Here is a 17,825-nt window from a genome sequence, read left to right on the forward strand (position 1 = left end):
TCGGAATGCATTTAGCGTTGAAATAAAGCTAGATATTTTACAATGATCCACGTGCCGATTGAAGTACACTGTAACGAAAACGAGCTTTCTTTATTATTTTTTAAGGGCGCGACGGTAACTTATGTAGGGCGACACGCGACTCACAGAGAGGGGGGGGGGGGGTGGCGCTTGCTTGCTCCGCACTTTACGGTATCTGTACCGACTTGGCGCGCGTGCCCACGCAGCCCTGTGTACACTGCTATTTCGATAACTTTGTCACTCGGGTGCTTGTACACCCACCTTATCGAGCTCACTCACTACGGCCGGAGTAACGCACAAAAACAAGTAAAATAAAACATAACGTAGAAAGTAAACTAACGCATCGGGTAATTTATGGACGTTATCGTACACATCTAACAAACAATAATGCCAAGAAAGTATAGGGGACGTTATTACACCTAACTGTAATGAAATGTGAAGAAATAAAAGTGAGTGAAAAGATAACTTGCCGTGGGCAGGAACCGAACCTGCAACCTTCGAACTCGAAGGTCCCAAAAGGTCACAGGTGCTCGTCGAGACGAGAAAACAATAATAACCAGGGTTTAGCGCTATATAATACTTTCTTCTCGCATTTTTCAGCTCAGTATAAAGGTTTCGGTATTTCTTTAACGTGCGCGTTTAAAGAGCGCGCATGACACCCCAGTTCTGCATGACGAGAAAACGCTGCTGATCGGTTCGGTAGTCGAGGCTCCTGAAATTAAGGTAGACAAATATTATAGCGCAGCACGCGGCCTGGAACTTACCATTAATTCTCAAGGTTAGCAAACGAATCGCTCAACGAATTTTTTGAACCTCCTTGCACTCGACTCATCTCTCTCCAAATGATGACATACACTCAAATGACAACGCCATATATATACGCAAATTCGCAGTCATTGGCTGGTATCTGAGCATCGCGGGCAGCATAGTTACCACGCTCGCCGCGAGATAGCGCCAGGTGTCCACGCTTGCGATCACACTGAAAGTAATCAGCGCGTACGAAGAAAAAAAAGGGTAGTGCTCGAAATCATGACTCCCGTGTGACGCACCTCGTTCCCCCCGAGCCGTCCTTCCCTGCTTAGCTTTGACCGTGTTCATCGGGACGAGAGAACAATAGCAACTGGGTTGTCACGTCCCAAAACCACCATGTGAATGCCAGAGGCGCCGCAGTGGAGGGCTCCGGAAATTTCGACCACCTGCGGTTCTTTAACGCGAACTGACACGCATTTCGCCTCCATCAAAATGCAACCGCCGCGATCGAACCCGCGACCTTCGGGCCAGCAGCCGAGCACCTGGTCCACATTGGAGGACGGGATGAGAGAAAACAATTACAACGCGCGACAAATGTCTCTAGTCTCGCTCGTATACTTCACAGATTCTAAATACAAAACAAAAAATGTCTACCGCGGTTGATTTGTGAGGCAATTATTTCATACGGTGAACCCGTTCAATGGGTATGCTTACAAAAGTGTTGAAGGGCCCCTTAATAAATTCTCTCGTATCAGTCAATTAATCTTTTTCTGTACAGAAATCAGCAAGCTCACAAAAGAAGGCACTCAATTAGCGGGAAAACGCTATAGAAAGAGAGTGCGAGAGGCAACGCCATCGTGAAATTGCGGCATCAATCACTGCGCGGTGATTTATCTGAGTTATTCCAGATCGGTATAACTGCCCCCGAGCACCTCTGAGAAGTCCAGAAACTTAATCTACCATGTTTAAGAAAATACTCCGGGGCCAATTTCCCTAAATTGAAAAAAAAAAGCCCATTATGGAATCCATGAGGAGATATGCTCGAATTTAAGAGCCAAATTTGAAAATGAAACTTTGAGCGTGATTTCCTCCTCCATCAATTATTCTTGATTCCTAATAAGATTAAATTAACAATCGCATAGTTCTCGGAGTACAATTCATCAGTATAAGCCGATTCACTGTCTGAGACAAGAAAAAAAAATATAAGAAAACGCGACGATGGGCATCGTCCATTCGTCACTACGGGACATTGGACGAGACTATATAAAGCTCAACGTTGGTTCGGTTACACGCGCAATGAAAGACACAAAACAAATGAAAGCAAACACACACAAAAAAACTCAGAAATGCCACGTCGGAACAATTGTGCGAACTCCATTCGCTTCCCATGCCCAGTCTCATCCGTCCGCAGTGTATATGCGTGTGAATGACGTGTACAGCTTTCATTCACAGCACTACGCGACAGCGCTGCGCAATTTCTTACTACAGCATTAATGAAACGTCGGTCGCGCGTGTCACAGCACGAGGAAGAAAAAAATAGGGGGAGGGGTGCGTTCGAACGACCAGATAGGATGAACAAGCAATACGATCGAAAAATGAACCATGATTGCGTTTTACACGCCATCAGAGTTCAGGCGCTTCATTTTTCATAGAAGTATATGGCCGGGTGATCGGCAGGAGTGAAGGGAGACGTGACAGATGTTCACTTACAGCTGATGTTCGATATATTGGCTGCTGACCCGCAGGTCGCGAGATGGAATCCCGGCTGCGGCGGCTTCGTTTCCGATGGAGGCGGAAATGTTGTAGGCCAGTGTGCTCAGATTTGGGTGCAGATTAAAGAACCCCAGGTGGTCGAAATTTCCGGAGCCTTCCAATACGGCGTCTCTCATAATCATAGAATGATTTTGGGACGTTAAACCCCACATATCAATCAATCAATCAATCAATGATGTTCGATATAGAAAAGTAGTTCACGAAAGCATCGACTCGCCCCGCCGCGGTGGTCTAGTGGCTAAGGTACTCGGCTGTTGACCCGCAGGTCGCGGGTTCGATTCCCGGCTGCGGCGGCTGCATTTCCGATGGAGGCGGAAATGTTGTAGGCCCGTGTACTCAGATTTGGGTGCACGTTAAAGAACCCCAGGTGGTCAAAATTTCCGGAGCCCTCCACTACGGCGTCTCTCATAATCAAATGGTGGTTTTGGGACGTTAAACCCCACAAATCAATCAAAGCATCGACTCAGCGCACGGCAATGCTTTTGTGGATAATTTTCCTATCAGCATCAGTTGCAAGCAGGTGTCTGCCTTTACACCTATTCATTCCTGCGATCAAACCACCGATGTACTGCAACAATAGAGTTTTAGTGCCGGGGTTAGGTACCCAAGTTCTTGCGTTACTTCGTACTCTGACGATAGTTATAGCGCGAGAACAATACGACGACACAGAGACAAGAAGGACACGAAAGACACGAGCGCTTGTCTTTCGTGTCCTTCTTGTCTCTGTGTCGTCGTTTTGTTCTCGCGCTATAACTATCGTCGTGCCATACCAACTAGCCCAAGCTGCCACACTTCGTACTCTGCTTGAGGGCAGCTGGCAAACAGATGAAAGCGGGCAGATCACAAAAGAACGCAACAGCTTGTAGCTACACGGTTAGGCGTTTTCGGCACTGAAACTGGCGCAGAATCGTAACTTTCCTTATCGCTGCGAAACTTTGAAAACTGGCAAACGAAAGTCACTCGAACATTCGATAACAACCACGCGAAGGAGCAAGGTATATAGCTTTCAGTACCGGGTTGTCGACGGCGCAATGCGGACAGAAATCTGCATAGCGACAGAAATCCTTTGTTCAGTTGTACTATATAGTAACAGTCGCACATTGGCATTCGTGAGCACCTGCAATGGTTCCTTTTAGTTCTTGGTTCGCAAGCAGTAGAAACGGATTCCAGAGGTCACTTGAAAAAAAGCGCGTGATTCAGATATGCTCCGCCAGGCACCGCGCTATCCCAGTTACAACTATACCCTAACTATAGTGAACTATACTAACAACCATAGAGTTTTTCAAAATTAAATAGAGGGCCCTCTGGCGCTGCGATCATTCAGCGACCATGGGAATGATGGGTAGTACACACAATTGCCTAGTCTTCGTTTATTGCTGTTTCGATTTTGTTTTGAAAGAAAGATTCAACCCTTTTGAACTTCGTGACCCAATTTGGAAAGGCAATTTGAAAAAAAATAGGGTGGTGAAGCGCAATCGCTGAACATTTTCCGATTTTTGTTTCGTTAGAAAACAGCTTCATGCCACACGAACACACACGGAGCCAAAAGCAGGCCAGAAGTACGAAGTTTAGACAAATGTGTGTACTACCCATCATTCCCATGCTCGCTGAAGCGCCGTGCATTGCAGTTTTCATAGACACTAGCGCCAGAGTTCCCTCTAGTGTATATTGGGAAACTCTATGCTAACAACTAAACAATTTGCTTTTTCAATAAACTCATTCAATTTTCATTGATTATAGACAGTTACGTGACTTTCATTTTAAGTAGATTAATGTTGTCTAACTAAAATACCTAATATAATTTTTAACTTGAACCAAAACCATTTCTCACAAGTTTTGCCTTACTAAGCTTTTTATTTAGCTATAGACTCCCCGCTTTTTATATTTTGCTCCGCGCTCACAAACCACAGGAGCGACACAGAAAACGTAACACGGAATTTGTGCGTGATGTGGTTTAATTAGGCACATCCTCATTGAGGAATGCAGTTTTGTTGCATGGCTAGAAAAACTACGAGCGCGAAACCACGACACACCCTTGCGCCTCGGAGAGTCCTTGCGAGGCATATACGAGGTCGCGCATGTACTGCGTCGAAAGGAACGTCTTAGAAACCCGACTTTGGCAAATCACAAACAAAAAGCGCACGTGTAGACACAGCGATGCTGTAAGTTATAGAGCAAGAGCGGCCGACGCATTTTAAGATATTTTTAAAGTTCCAAGAGGATAAACTATGGGGTTGTGGCTGCATATATGTGACATATACATGTCCACATCAATGTTTCGTTATAGGTGCACAACATCACTAAGAGATGTATATACACTGCTACCAAACACACACGACATATCAAGCACTGTAGAGTGCCCTTACTTTGCTTCATTTACGTACAAAATAAATAACAGCCGCAACTGTACGGTAATGCGCGACGTGAAAATTTCTACCTGATTATATACCAAAAATATTGTCATTTCGAGTTAAAAAACGCCCAGGCAAAAACACCTCATAGAATGTTGAACGTTCTTTTATACTCTCGTTGGACCAACGACGAGTCGGCTAAGGCCTTTTCATGTCCTCTTCCAAGCGTCTACGTCCCCACGCTACGACGGCATTTCTTAGTCCAACAACATGTCGGCGCTTTCGGGAAACTGGATATTGCACGGAACGAGTGTATTTCTGAGAAGTTGGGTGCGGCTGGCGAACAAAAAAGCGGGGTCAGAAAAAAAAAATCACAGCCAACATATCCATTGAGTGAATGATGATGAGTGGGGCGAAGCGTCCATCTAGTGAACACGCCAAGTAGCGTCATTTCACATCTCTTCATTATATATTCATGTACAAGTACCGCCATCTAGCGGATATTCCAACGATTAAACGAGAAGCGGCTACCTGCTACTACTACTCATACATCGGGGACGCACGACCCACGGGTTAAGAAGCTTCGCCCTTTAAAAAAACAAACAAACAAAAAAAACACGCAGAACCTACGGTACGCAAACCGCTTAGAGTCCCTGGAATTGAAACCTTCCGAATCTGTTTATTAAAGCCCGAGAATGTACGAAGTCTTGTGTATTACGCCAACACTTCACGCACTTTCGCTGGATTCCTTTCCGGACGACACGATTTACAGGGTGAATGAAACAACTTTATGTGTGAAATCCAGCTAGTTGCTGGTCCGGGCCAGACTGCTCAGATGGAGGATGGAATACGTTGTCTCCCAATAGCCTCCGTGGCCTGCTGGATAGCCCAGGTCTGGCCTTCTAGTTCGTAGCTGAGCAGCATTGTACGCCATCGCTCCCGCAGAGGTTCTGGTGAGTCTGCTTCTTGGAACACTCCCAGCGCAGTTGGCTTAGGGAGGCCGTTTCTACTTTACAGGCTTTACAAATCGAGTCTGGGTAAACTGCTGGAAACATTCTGTGTAGCTGAGCAGGGCTAGGGAAAGAATGAGTTTGTAACTTGCGCCAGTCTGTCGCCTGTTTTCGATCTAATTTTGGGCGATGTGGAGGGAAAATACGCCTCAAGTCACGATGATACTTGGTATGTTCTGTGTAGCTGGAGATTCTGTCTTTTAATACGGGCTCGATTTCCGCAGCGGCGTTTCCGACGACGGTACCCCTGATTCACAATTTTACTTTTAACACGACTTTTTCCCTTTTCCCTCTCTCTTTGCGGAGATGGGTAGGGATGGAGTGGAACGCAAAGCGTGCGAGGAAATCATTCTATCTATAGTCAGTGGGAAAAAAAAATGTAGCCCAGCCATTAGCAGGATTTATGCCATGTTTTCCAAAATTATACTCCGCGAAATTATACAACCGATGTGCAGGACTGAGCCATATAGTCAAGGGCGTCATACTGAGTCTAATATTCTCCAAATATTAGACTCAGTATGGCGTTTAAAGGTGAGCATATTCGGCAGAGATCTCTCTAAAAATTACGTTCTGTACATACTGAGGGGCATTCCTCGTTTTAGACCGTCTTACGCTCCTCGTTTAAGAGCGTAAAAAAACAAGACATGAACAATGTCAATTTAAACGCTAACGCAGCGTCCTGTTCTATTATGAACCGGCCAAGACCTCCACTACAAGGGCGATGTTTGCAAGCCCTGCTTGGAGCAGATTGTTCAATAAATAAAATATCGACAATATATTCGTCAGAGAAAAATTCTTCGTAACTGAATGAGAAGGAGGTTTGAGCCGAATTTCACTTTTTCGATGACAAATTCGTGACACCTATGGTGGATCCACGATCGTGATTAAAGAATGCCGCGTTATTGCATAACGCCGGATGAACTTTATGGGTTGAGTCAATGTTTATTTAGACCTCACAGAGCCTGAAAGAGCACCATTTCACACGACCAAATAATAATAATAATCGTTTGAGTGTTACGTCCCATAACCACGATATTATGAGGTACGGTGTAGTTGAGGCACGACCACGGAATATCGCATTGGTGCGATCAAGCACCAGAATTGACACGACAGTAAATTAAGGCAATTTTTTTTCACACCATTTCTTGCCGATAAGTGTGGTCATATAAAAATGAAAAAAAAAAGAACAAAACTGAGCAATAGAAAACCGTACTTATGTGATTCGAAAATTAGTTTAACTATCCACAACTGTGATTCAGCTCATCAAAAAATAATACAATTTGCTTGTAAAAAAAGAAGAAACGATGCCTGAGATCACGTAAGCTCAGTCGCAATGTTTTCAGTAGAGAATAATGACAACTTATTAATTTATGTTAAACAGTTAAATAATTGTTTCAGCTAAGTGAGAAGCGACTAGAAACATTATCGCACTGACAGTTGCCGAGGGAAATCTGCAACGAGAAACGAACATCAACAACTCACTGCTGTAGTTTAGAGCACTGCGGTATATGTACTCTAACATCCATGACAAACCGAGCACCTCTACGTAGAAGGCAAACCTTAACTAAAGAATGCGAGCGCTATGCAGTCAACAGAGAACACCACCGCGATCGTTTTTAAGTCTACACGGGCACAGAAACTGCGGCGTTCGACGGAACAGAAAAAAAATATATTATTACGAGAACACGCCAGAACAATCGAAAGTGCTGCCACGCCATTAACACACACGCTCCTATGTTTCTTCAGATTATTTGAAGACAAGATCGAGATATGAAAACGTCTGCGCACGATTCCTCAATTCAGAAAGCATGATCGTGCATTACTAAACTACAATAACCTTCTAAAAAACGGCGACAGAAAGAACGCAATGACTTCGAGAGTACATACATACAAATCAATGGGCGGCAACGGCGTTTAAGCGATTGCAGAGACAACACACCACGCTTCCGCCAAGGTCAACCTCTGTCCTACTTAAAATGACGCGTATGCAGACGCCTTGGTTTTATTTTATTTTTCGAAACCCGAAACTTCCGCCACCCACAGTTGATCTAGCACATCATAGCGACCAAAAAGACGCCGGCGACAGTAACGGGAACACCAATAAAATTTAAATACCGGAAGCACCGCGGAACGCGCAATAAGTCACGTCAGCGACCCGCTGATTAAAACATACCGCTTTTCATGCGACAGCTACTTAAGTCAGGCGATTCAACGTAATTTGCGCTTTGTAAAATAAATTAGCACCAGGAGCGGCTGGTGGCCGCGCACCGTCATCGTCCAATGCGGCCTTCGCAAAAGGCAAGCGCTGTAGAATCTAGGCTAAAAAGGCGTGAAGCGCCGCATGACAAATCCATTGACTCCCGAGCGAGACCGCCAGGGAAACACACCTTCGCGCGAACTCGCACAGCTCCCCGAGGAGGCGCCGATCAGCGTAAACGGCAGCCCGGGGTGAACATCGAGAATCGCTACGTCGACGGGAAGGGGCTCACCGGTGAATAAAAATAAAACGTCTTCCGAAAACCCGTAGCACGTCGTCTACGGCAACCCGTCACTGCTAAGGCAGCCGGCGATGTTTTTTGTCTAGCGAGTGAATCGGCGTTGAAAACGGAGACAAAACGGTGTGACCCACATTTTTCGTGACGCAGGGATAGGGGTGCGGCGAGCGTGAAGAATTTAGGGGATCAGGTGATGCCGCCAGCGTGGAGGAGGTTGACTGCCTGACACGCCCGGCCATTCAACCGATCCCCACCGAGATACCGCGGCGGAATACCGGTGGCATCCGATGATCGGATTGAGATGGTGGAGCGAGTTAGACACTTACTGAGGATCACTTTCCGGCGAGTGGCATGTGGTTCGTCGCTGTAAACCCACTCGAAGTCGGTCCTCGATACGTGAGCACCCATGGCGAGAAAGATTCACACGGTTCGCAGGGCACGACTGACCACACGCCGCCACCGGCTACTGCCGTAGAATGAGTGGTGCACCCAAACGGCCGCCAGAGGGAGCGTCAAATTTCACGGCAATTCGTCATCTACATATCGCTTTACTACTTAAAGTGCAGTCTACGCGAACTAACTTTTACGTTAAGACAAACTAAGATTTTTGAGAAATTTTGTCAATATAGTGCTAAAGTTGGTGCACCAAGCGGGGAAATCACACAAATAAAAACGCACAAATAAACCTAACACTTGTTACTCAAAAGTTGGTGACGTCACGTGAACTAGCGCTATCACGTGGTTTCTTCCTCCATCTTAGCAGATGGGCAAGATGGCGTCCTCGGATGTGGTTACCGAGGTTGAGATTCAGCCCGAAATTCAGGAGGTGGAAATCGAGGCGATTCCTGTGGAGTTGCCCGTCGAAACGGTGGTGACGACAGTCGAAGCGGTCGAAGGTCAACCCATGATCGCGTTACAGCCGCTGCCAGAGCCCGGAAGGGAAGAGATCATCTTGCAAACCCAGGAGGAGATCGTCGGGAGCATAGACGCCGATCACGAAGCGCTCGCGGGATACGACAACATCCCGGTGCCGACGCCCGAAGTGCTCATCGAGACTAGTCCCAGCACGTCGGGCAAACGTGGCAGGAAAGGCAAGCGCGGCGGCAAGGGACGCAGCTTCGGCGGCGAACTGACGTTTGAGACGGACCGCAGTACGCGCAAGTGGGAACAGAAACAGGTGCAGATCAAGACGCTCGAAGGGGAATTCTCGGTCACCATGTGGGCCTCGGGCACGGAGGACGGTAGGTACACGCCTCACGTACTGTATTGTTTGCCTCTTTTCTCTCCGCGCGCTGTAAACAAACGCTTATCGTCGCGAATGCGACCGCGGACCCGTCGTGCAGAACGCAGAGTATGCCTTGAAAAAACTCCTGTCGCGTCTCGACTGCGTCGGCCAAGTGTGGCTCATCACGCGGCGCGGGTCCAGGTGACCTCCGCTGGGCCCGTTGGATCTCGTGTGTCGAGTTTGGACGCTTCGGCGGCTGTGTTTTGAATGAAAAACCGGCCATGAAAGCCTCCATGGGCGCCGCCATGTTCCTCGAAGCGACAATATGGCGTCTTTTTGAGTATGGCGGAGGTCGGCCATCTTTGGATGGCACGGAGCTCGCAAGTGCGGCGCTTTTTTGCCGTAACGCCCGGTTTTCGGACCGCGGGGGTTCGTTTCGCGACTCGAGTCCGACGACGGTAACTGTACGCCGACCCGGCGCGTCCAGGTTGTCCGGACGCGTTCGGGGTGCGAGCCGGGCGGGCATTTTTTATCGTTCAAGGTCGCGGGAGAGCTGCCGTGGAAACAAGCTGGCCCAGTGTCGCTCGGCGCACCGGTGGTCGTCTGCGCGCGGCCGCGCCGTTTGCTCTCAGTCGATAAAAATAAAGAAAACAAAACGCGGTGTTTGTCTCGTGGCGATCTTGTCGTCGCCTGTTCAGGCGATTCGTGCGTCTACATATCCGGCGCGGTGGTTAAGTAGTGCGCAAGCGGGGGAAAAAATACAAAAAAAAAGGTCGGCTTCGGCACAGTTACGAAGCAAACAATCGCAAAAGATCAGGCAACGCGCGTCTCTAACTGCGAGAGGGGAGAACGAGTGAAGCGGGCCGTTCAACCTAGCGTGCGCTTGATTACGCTGTTGTAGCGCTTAGCGATCGGTGAATAGCGGTCAATAAAATGTTGATATTGTAATTGCAGCGCAAGCACAAAAGACAACGAGGGACAACACGAACGCATTTCGACACGAAAGAGGGGCAACATGGGCAACTGTTTGCCTTTAGTTTACCGCCTTCCGTACGACGCTTTTCTTCCAGCAGTTTCGTGCTTGAGTTGCAGCCACTATTAACATGGAATTCAACCAACTAGCCCAAATAGCGGTGAACGGAAGAGTTTAGCGGCCGAAAAGGCTCGCGACTGTAGTTTTTCCGTGCCGCCGTACTTTTTTTTTCTTTCTTCGAGTTTACCGCGTATTTTTTGTGCGGCGTTTGAAAGCGAGGCTTGATTGGTTTCCTCAGACACGTTCTGTTAACTGTATACGTTGGGGCGTCTCGAGTTGCACACTTTGTCTCGGGGAGCCGCGTTTCGTTCGCAGGCGCACATTGCTCGAAGCGTTTGCCAAGTCGGGCTGCGCTTCGCACCAGAAGCGCTTCTCTGCGTCGAGATTGCGTCACCGCGGAACGGTATTAAAATTCTCGGAATCGCCTCGCGTCGTGAGACATTGCGTCATGCCCGGCAAGCCGCGCGTAGCGACTGGAGAAGTGTGCGAGTCGTTGCAAACGTGCCGGAAGCGGAAGAAACAAGATTTTAAATGCGGATCATTTTATAGTCGAAACTACTCGCAAACCCAGTGTCGTCGGCACCCGCCCCCCCGCTGCGCATGCTGGCGTCTCGTGCCAACGGTCGCTTTATTTACCGCATACAGGTTTAGCTGCATTAAAACAGCATGACAATCGTCTTATTCCCAGATGCATCGCGTACAGGACAGGAAGAACATAATACATCTCAAGACAATATAGAAACAAACATGCAGTACACTGAAAAAAAAAATGATACAAGAGCTTTTATACCAAGAGAAAAACCTTACAATGGATATATTCAATAAAGTATGCTCAAAATAGCAATATTACAAGAGTACGTGCATTTTTAGAGGTAATTTTGAATTCATTTAGTGTATTTGGCAAGCTGTAACTCAGTGCTTGAAAAAAAAAAATTGCTCGTATTATATACATCTTCCAAAATTAACATGCTGTGCACACTTTTTGTAATCCTCTATTTGCGGTAATGAATTCCTAGAGATTACTTGCGTAGCCCTGCTAACATATTGTACAATTTCGGTAACTTTACCTACTAATGCTGAGGGTTCAGAAAAGAAACGGTATCAATTGTGGAGGTGATGCTTGAGGCATTATGGCTACAGCTTGCAAATAAAGTTTGAGGTGCTCAGCGACTCTGAAAGAGATTTTCGCAGAGCCCAATAGACAATATTTGTCAAGGTGTATACATGTGTGTGTGTGCCTGTGTGGGCATAAAAATACAAATAAAAAAATGAACGTACACACGTCTAAAAAAACAGAACAGTTAGTTGACATGTGTTGCGACCAGTGGAGTGGCACTGATATTTTCAGAGCAGCTGTCATTGTAAACACCAGCAGAGCTTTGCTGGGAAAATATGCAATGCCATTTTCCTAATACTCTAAACCTCATTATAAAGAACATGGATATAATGAAATATTGTTTATAACAATGTAAGTGAAAGATAGTCTTGCAATAGATACAGTGTTTGAAATAACCTTTGTAACAAATTTTTGGATATAACGAATTTATTATTATTTTTTTTTTGTAAGATGCAACTTTGTTATAAAGAGGTTTGAGTGTATTGCATAATTTCTGTTTTATAGTAGTTCTACTGTGTAGAAGTGCAGAGAAAAGTACTGCAGTTGGGTTGGCATGAAAGATGACAAGGCAGAGCGTGCAGAATTATTACGTGTTCATACATTGAAAAAAATGGATTGCGCGGGAATTCGTATTTGCATTCCCCTTGCTGAAAGCAGGCCGCTCGTAGGCCCGCTGTGTAGAAATGCAGTGTTATTAGAGCCTGTCCAAATACTGCAAAAGAATTCTTGGTGCTTTATTGTTTTTCCCAAGGCTTTGATAGCAGTGAACAATAGTTAATTATGTCAAACTGGATTTGGTGCTTTAAATGCAGTATTTTTTAGGCGGTGGAAACCATCACATTGACAGTTTTCAACATGTGCCATTGGGCTTGGGGCTTAAATTCTAGTATGGAACGAATTAGTAGTCCACTGCAAAACATTTTTTTTTTTCAAGAAATAAGTTTACGCAGAGTTGAATACTTTTACTGGTCATGAAACTTCCGCAAAAGTTTGATTTAGGGACAGGAGCTGCCACTAGAGGTGTGCCCTAGCCCATGTGTGGGCACCGGCGGTACAGTTCTACAGGACCCGTTGGATTACAAAATTAGAATTTACACCTGTAAATGTACCTTCAGAGTCATATTTCCTTCAAGAAAATTCTGGGTACTCTAATACAGTGCAATTTAGCCTCGAATGAGGCCAAGGAGCTGGAAGCTCGATGGCGACAAATTCATGCTGCTTCCATTGTGCGATGTACTACTGCTATAAAAGAACACTTCTAAGTCCTTCCATTTCCCTAAAGCATCTAGTCGCAATGTGTTGATGATACACAGTCCTTGAAAGACTCTGGCTGATATTAGTGTGTCGTGGAACAGCAGTGATCACAGCTCTTGACAACATATTCAAATATTTCAGGCCATACCTACACCTTAAAATAGCCTCAAATTTATCGAACCAACAGTCAGCTTGAATAAACTATTGCTTTAGAACTAAGCAATTGACGAAAGTCAAGGAATACTTCATACAGCTTTTCCTTGGTTTTCGTGTTTTAGCTTGAATTGATTTGTTGTTACTATGGTACTCTGCCACATTTAAGGTTAGGTTGCTCATGCAATGCTGCGTTGTTTTCAAAGTATTTATGTACTACTATTGAAAGGATACTGGCACAAGATTTCGCGGCCGAGATAGTATATAGGATCGATTCCCGAGAACATGCATATATTATCTGCGAAATATCAGCAGCCAATATAGCTTGGAAGGTATTTTAAATTAATTTTGAAGCTTGCATGAGTGATCGACTCCATCGTGCTATTGACACCCCCAAAGGAAACTTATGGGGACCCCCTGCTTCTTTCATGGGACCACACTGCCGCAAGTTGTGATGACATCATAGCCGCCATTTTTCTTTGGTCGCATTTGCTCCAGCACACTATTGGTCGGCAGCTGCTCACAAGTCGGTGGCAGCGGCGCTCCAGTTGAAAGTTTTGTGTTGGATGACATTGCTGTCCCGTCTCCTGTTCGAAAAAAATTTCTTGATGTGAACTGCGCAGAAGTGGGTCGTAGTTCTGTGTGCTGTCATGGTCGAGCATTGCACCCGCTAGGTGGGAACAGTTGTACCCGGTGGCTTGTCGTTTATGAAACCGAAACTCACACCTATCGGTAATAACAAGACTGTAGTTAATTATTCGTCGTGCACTGCAGAAAACAATGTGTCGTGTTACAACTGACAGGCTCTCAGGAATACATTGCAGCAAAACAATACGAGGACAAAACTTTTGTGTCAGTACACCTTTAAGGTGAAAGCCTCAAATTAATCATCAAATGCAAAAATTGATCGTCAGCATCCCTCTTCGAGGACGTCAACACTATGGATGCAAAAAAAATCATCGAAATGATCACGTCACGTGGAAATGATGACGCCACGGATTGTCAAAATTTGTGACGTCACACGATGAGGCCATCACATAACATTGCCCTTTTGCATTGCCTCTGTGATCGGCCAACGATCACGGAGGCAATGCTGAAGCGTGCAATATACCTGCCCCAGACCCAGTGCAAAATTACCTTAAGGTGCAGACATCTTTTGGAGGGCATGGGAGGGACATCAGTACATCGACTGGAGGAAGAGGAGGATATGATAGCTTTACGTTGTCTTATGCCAGTGCCTGAGAGACCGACCCCGTGAGCTTGTTTTGCCCTTCAGTTACAAGTTTCACTAGGCAATTTTTCGATATTTCCAGCATATTAAGTGCCTAGATCTTAATCAGTTGTCATCGTTATAGTTAGCATGTCAGAATCAGGCTCGTTCTGGAAGACAGTCAGGAATCGATGATTGCCCCACCAAATTCCAACCCTATATGACCACTACCAAATGTTTTCTAAATTTAGTTCAGACATTTGCCCGTGCGCAGTACATACCTTGTGTGCATATTTTACAATTTTGCTGTGTATGCGGGCAAGCTCCAGACATTATTGCACTAGACAAGTATGTACACCAGGAGGCTGTCGTTAATCATCGGCACAGCACCTGCAAAAAGTTTTGCATCGTCGCACTGCGGTATCACATCCGCACCTCTGACTGGCCAGTAGTGCGCACAAACACCGTCGCTTTCGTCGAAGTGCTTTTCGCAGGCAGGCACATGCAGGAAAGTGAAATGTGAAACCACCCCTTTCTTGCCAAAATATGCAACGTCCACTTTTCTCGCCGGTTGCTATCTCTCGGCCACCAGGACATCGACACTTTTTCGGCATTTGCCTTGTATGCTGATCGACACCCGGGCATGCAGCAAGTACGCGGCATCCTTTTCGACCATCAGGCACAATACAGGACATGAACGGAAAACTGTGAGTGGACTTGTTGCCATGTTTCGCACTGACACCAGCAGCCGTCTGCCTGGTGCAAACAGACTGGGTGCAGCGCCACCCTGCCCCCTCGGCTTGCAGCTAACAAAGCTCACCATAAAGTCATAATGAGGCTTCATGACCAGTAAATGCATTCAAGGACTCTTGTATATGTTTTCTTATCAGCTTTATGCTTGCAAAATGCGTACGTTGAAATCCTGTTTTGAAGACCCAAGTGTGCAGCACGCCTGTTTTTTAATTTCTTTCGAAATTTCATTTTTACGGCTATGCTGAGCACAAGTGTACGTGTTTGAGTGGCCCTTTTGTGTCAGCTGCAGAGGAGTCGACACCCGAGCCGGACCCTGATTACACAGAGTACATGACTGGAAAGAAGATAGCACCAGGCGGCATTCCCGGCGTGGACCTGAGTGACCCCAAGCAGCTGGCAGAGTTTGCAAAGTGAGTGTACGGCCGCATGCGCCTCTTGCAGAAGTTGAAAGTGGTGGAAAATTTGATAAACGTCGTGGCTTCTTTCACTGAGTCGGTAATTGTGGTGTTATGGAGACGACGGCAGGTTATTTTGTTGTCATCGCTGCTTTCTGCTGTCGTTCCCAGAATGAGGCAAGTGTGACGATGGCTGCGATTACGCAAGCAGTTAGCATTGATCGCATAGTGCTAAGCAAGGCACTAAGAGAAGGTAGCCAACCTCTTTTCAACGTAGAGAATTATACTCCCCAACAGAGGAGTAGCTACTAAGTGCTCCTGTGTGTTTAAGTGCTCCTGTGTGTCTAAGTACTCATTCTGCTATGCGGGAACCCGCTATGCATTTCTTATTGCATAGTGGTAGATTGTACTAGAACAGCGGGAGTGCTCAGAATGGCTACAGCACCCACACACAGAAAGGGAAGCCAAAAGAAGGTCAAGCTACTTACGGCTCTGCGGTCGGTAGCCTGTAATGTGTCTAAGAGTTTGGCGTGGCTTGACCATAGTGGCGCGAAGTAGAATGCCCATTTCACCTTTAAAAAGCCAGGTTCAAGTTGCAGCTGTAAATGGTGGCTTTTAACTTTTAGCGCAATTTGATACTGCATTCGTTTTCTGTTATTTTGTTTCTTAAAACTAGTTTCAGTTGCTATGCATTTTCATAAGAAGTAGCATGAAATGCGAAGGAAAGTAGAATGCGTTTGACAGTGAGTGTGAAATTCAGCAGTAGCACCAGATGAGATTAAAAAAAAAGGTGACTGAAAAGGGTGACCCCTGAGATTTTTGCCCGTACGAAGCTTGGCCTGCATTTGTTCAATATGCTGCTCTTGCTTGCCAGCCGCTGGCTCGCTGCTAAAGCAAAACTGAAAGTAGTCGACATTCGATCAGTAGAAAAACAGCATTCATTTTGGTAGTGATATGTAGCAACTGAAGCAAGCCTTTGAAAATAGCAAAAAAATAAAACAAACTGATACAGCTGTTACAAGTAATACCGAAAGTAAATATTAATCATCTACAGCTACACTTCGGACACAGTAAGTCGGAAGTCGGCATTATACCTCTGCACCACTTTGGTGGAGCCACGCACAGTTCCTAAAATCACTCACTGCAGGCTAAACACTGCAGCGCCATAACCAGCTTGACCACGTGTGGCCGTCAGTTTTTGAAGCTCATTTCAAGCACTCTCCTGTCCTAGTAGACCCTAATTGTGCCCTCTGGAGCTACAACTGTTTTGTTTGTATCAGTTAGTAAAATATTAATTCAGCTTGGAGCTCTAATTGATGTGCATTGATAATTGGTCTACATTTTCTACACTGATCAGTAAAATGAACTGTGGGACAAGATGGTGAATTGCATCAATGATGACATTGGCCAGTAGTGATGTAATTTAGTCTTGTACAGAATCTTCTTTAGTGCTTTCTGCATTGATGCCTAGTACCACTATGCACATTACAAAAGTACAACGTACGAAGTTATAAGGATACGCATCTGGTTTAGCACAATATCCTTTGATAAATTGTTCCAGAGTGGATTGTGCTTTTTAAATACGCATAGTGGAGCAGCTGACTGCTGCTTACTGCAGACATGGGCACGACTGACTGCCATCTTGCGTTGCGATTAGATTGAGTCTGTCGGCTTCTTCTATGGCCATGCCTATCCCCAGCACTCTTTGGGTGGGCGTGTTTTGTACACCCAAGCAGCTGCTGCACTAGCTTCTAGCATTGCATGTGCAAGATGTACAGAGCTTGTTCCTGTCCGTAGCCCTAGTAAGGATGCTATTGATGCACTGGCGCATGTTCACTATCACGGTCATAGATGCAGCCATTGGTGACTTCAGCACGTTACGTAGCTCTAGTTAGCTCCACGGACTGCTGGCCAGAACACGAGTCCGTGATTGTTTTTCCAGAGGGTTCAAACCAGCATTCGGGCAGCTTTCTGATGCAGTAATAATGGGAAATCTATGGAGGTAAAGCACCTCTTCTGAAGAAAGTAGTCCTTTCACCTCTGGAAAAAGAACATCTTATCTTGTACGTACAGTGCTCATAATAAGGATTAAACTTGCAGTTCGCTATGTTACCGTCTACTTTAACTTGTTTACCTTTTTGCGTTCTGGTGAATATGGGATTGCTGCAAGTGTCATGTTGCATTGATCCACTATCTGCTTTAGAAAATTGATACATAATGACTAGGCTTGTGCAGATATTGAACAAATAATGCAGTATTTAAATTCGCATCAAGTCGAATTTAAGTTA

The 17,825-nt window shown here is 45.8% G+C and overlaps 2 protein-coding genes across 6 annotated transcripts in view; one reads left to right on the forward strand and one right to left on the reverse strand.

The window, feature by feature from the left end:
* The window catches only part of ifc (delta4-sphingolipid-FADS-like protein ifc), a 32,953-nt gene extending 24,067 nt beyond the window's left edge, over positions 1 to 8,886 (reverse strand). The window contains exon 1 of the mRNA XM_037418890.2: positions 8,724 to 8,886. Coding sequence (XP_037274787.1) covers positions 8,724 to 8,805 — 82 coding nt within the window. The 5' untranslated portion in view covers positions 8,806 to 8,886. The remainder of the gene's footprint in view (positions 1 to 8,723) is intronic.
* A 250-nt stretch (positions 8,887 to 9,136) lies between these two features.
* LOC119167414 (transcription factor YY2-like) overlaps positions 9,137 to 17,825 on the forward strand; it is a 43,313-nt gene continuing 34,624 nt past the window's right edge. For 3 of the 5 annotated variants that reach the window (XM_075866437.1, XM_037418889.2, XM_075866439.1), the window contains exons 1-2: positions 9,137 to 9,638; positions 15,426 to 15,552. In XM_075866437.1, coding sequence (XP_075722552.1) covers positions 9,161 to 9,638; positions 15,426 to 15,552 — 605 coding nt within the window. In that variant the 5' untranslated portion in view covers positions 9,137 to 9,160. The remainder of the gene's footprint in view (positions 9,639 to 15,425; positions 15,553 to 17,825) is intronic. The other 2 variants (XM_075866438.1, XM_075866440.1) reach the window with 1 other exon arrangement.

This window comes from Rhipicephalus microplus, chromosome 6 (genome assembly GCF_043290135.1).
Source record: "Rhipicephalus microplus isolate Deutch F79 chromosome 6, USDA_Rmic, whole genome shotgun sequence".
In the NCBI taxonomy this organism is placed as follows: domain Eukaryota; kingdom Metazoa; phylum Arthropoda; class Arachnida; order Ixodida; family Ixodidae; genus Rhipicephalus; species Rhipicephalus microplus.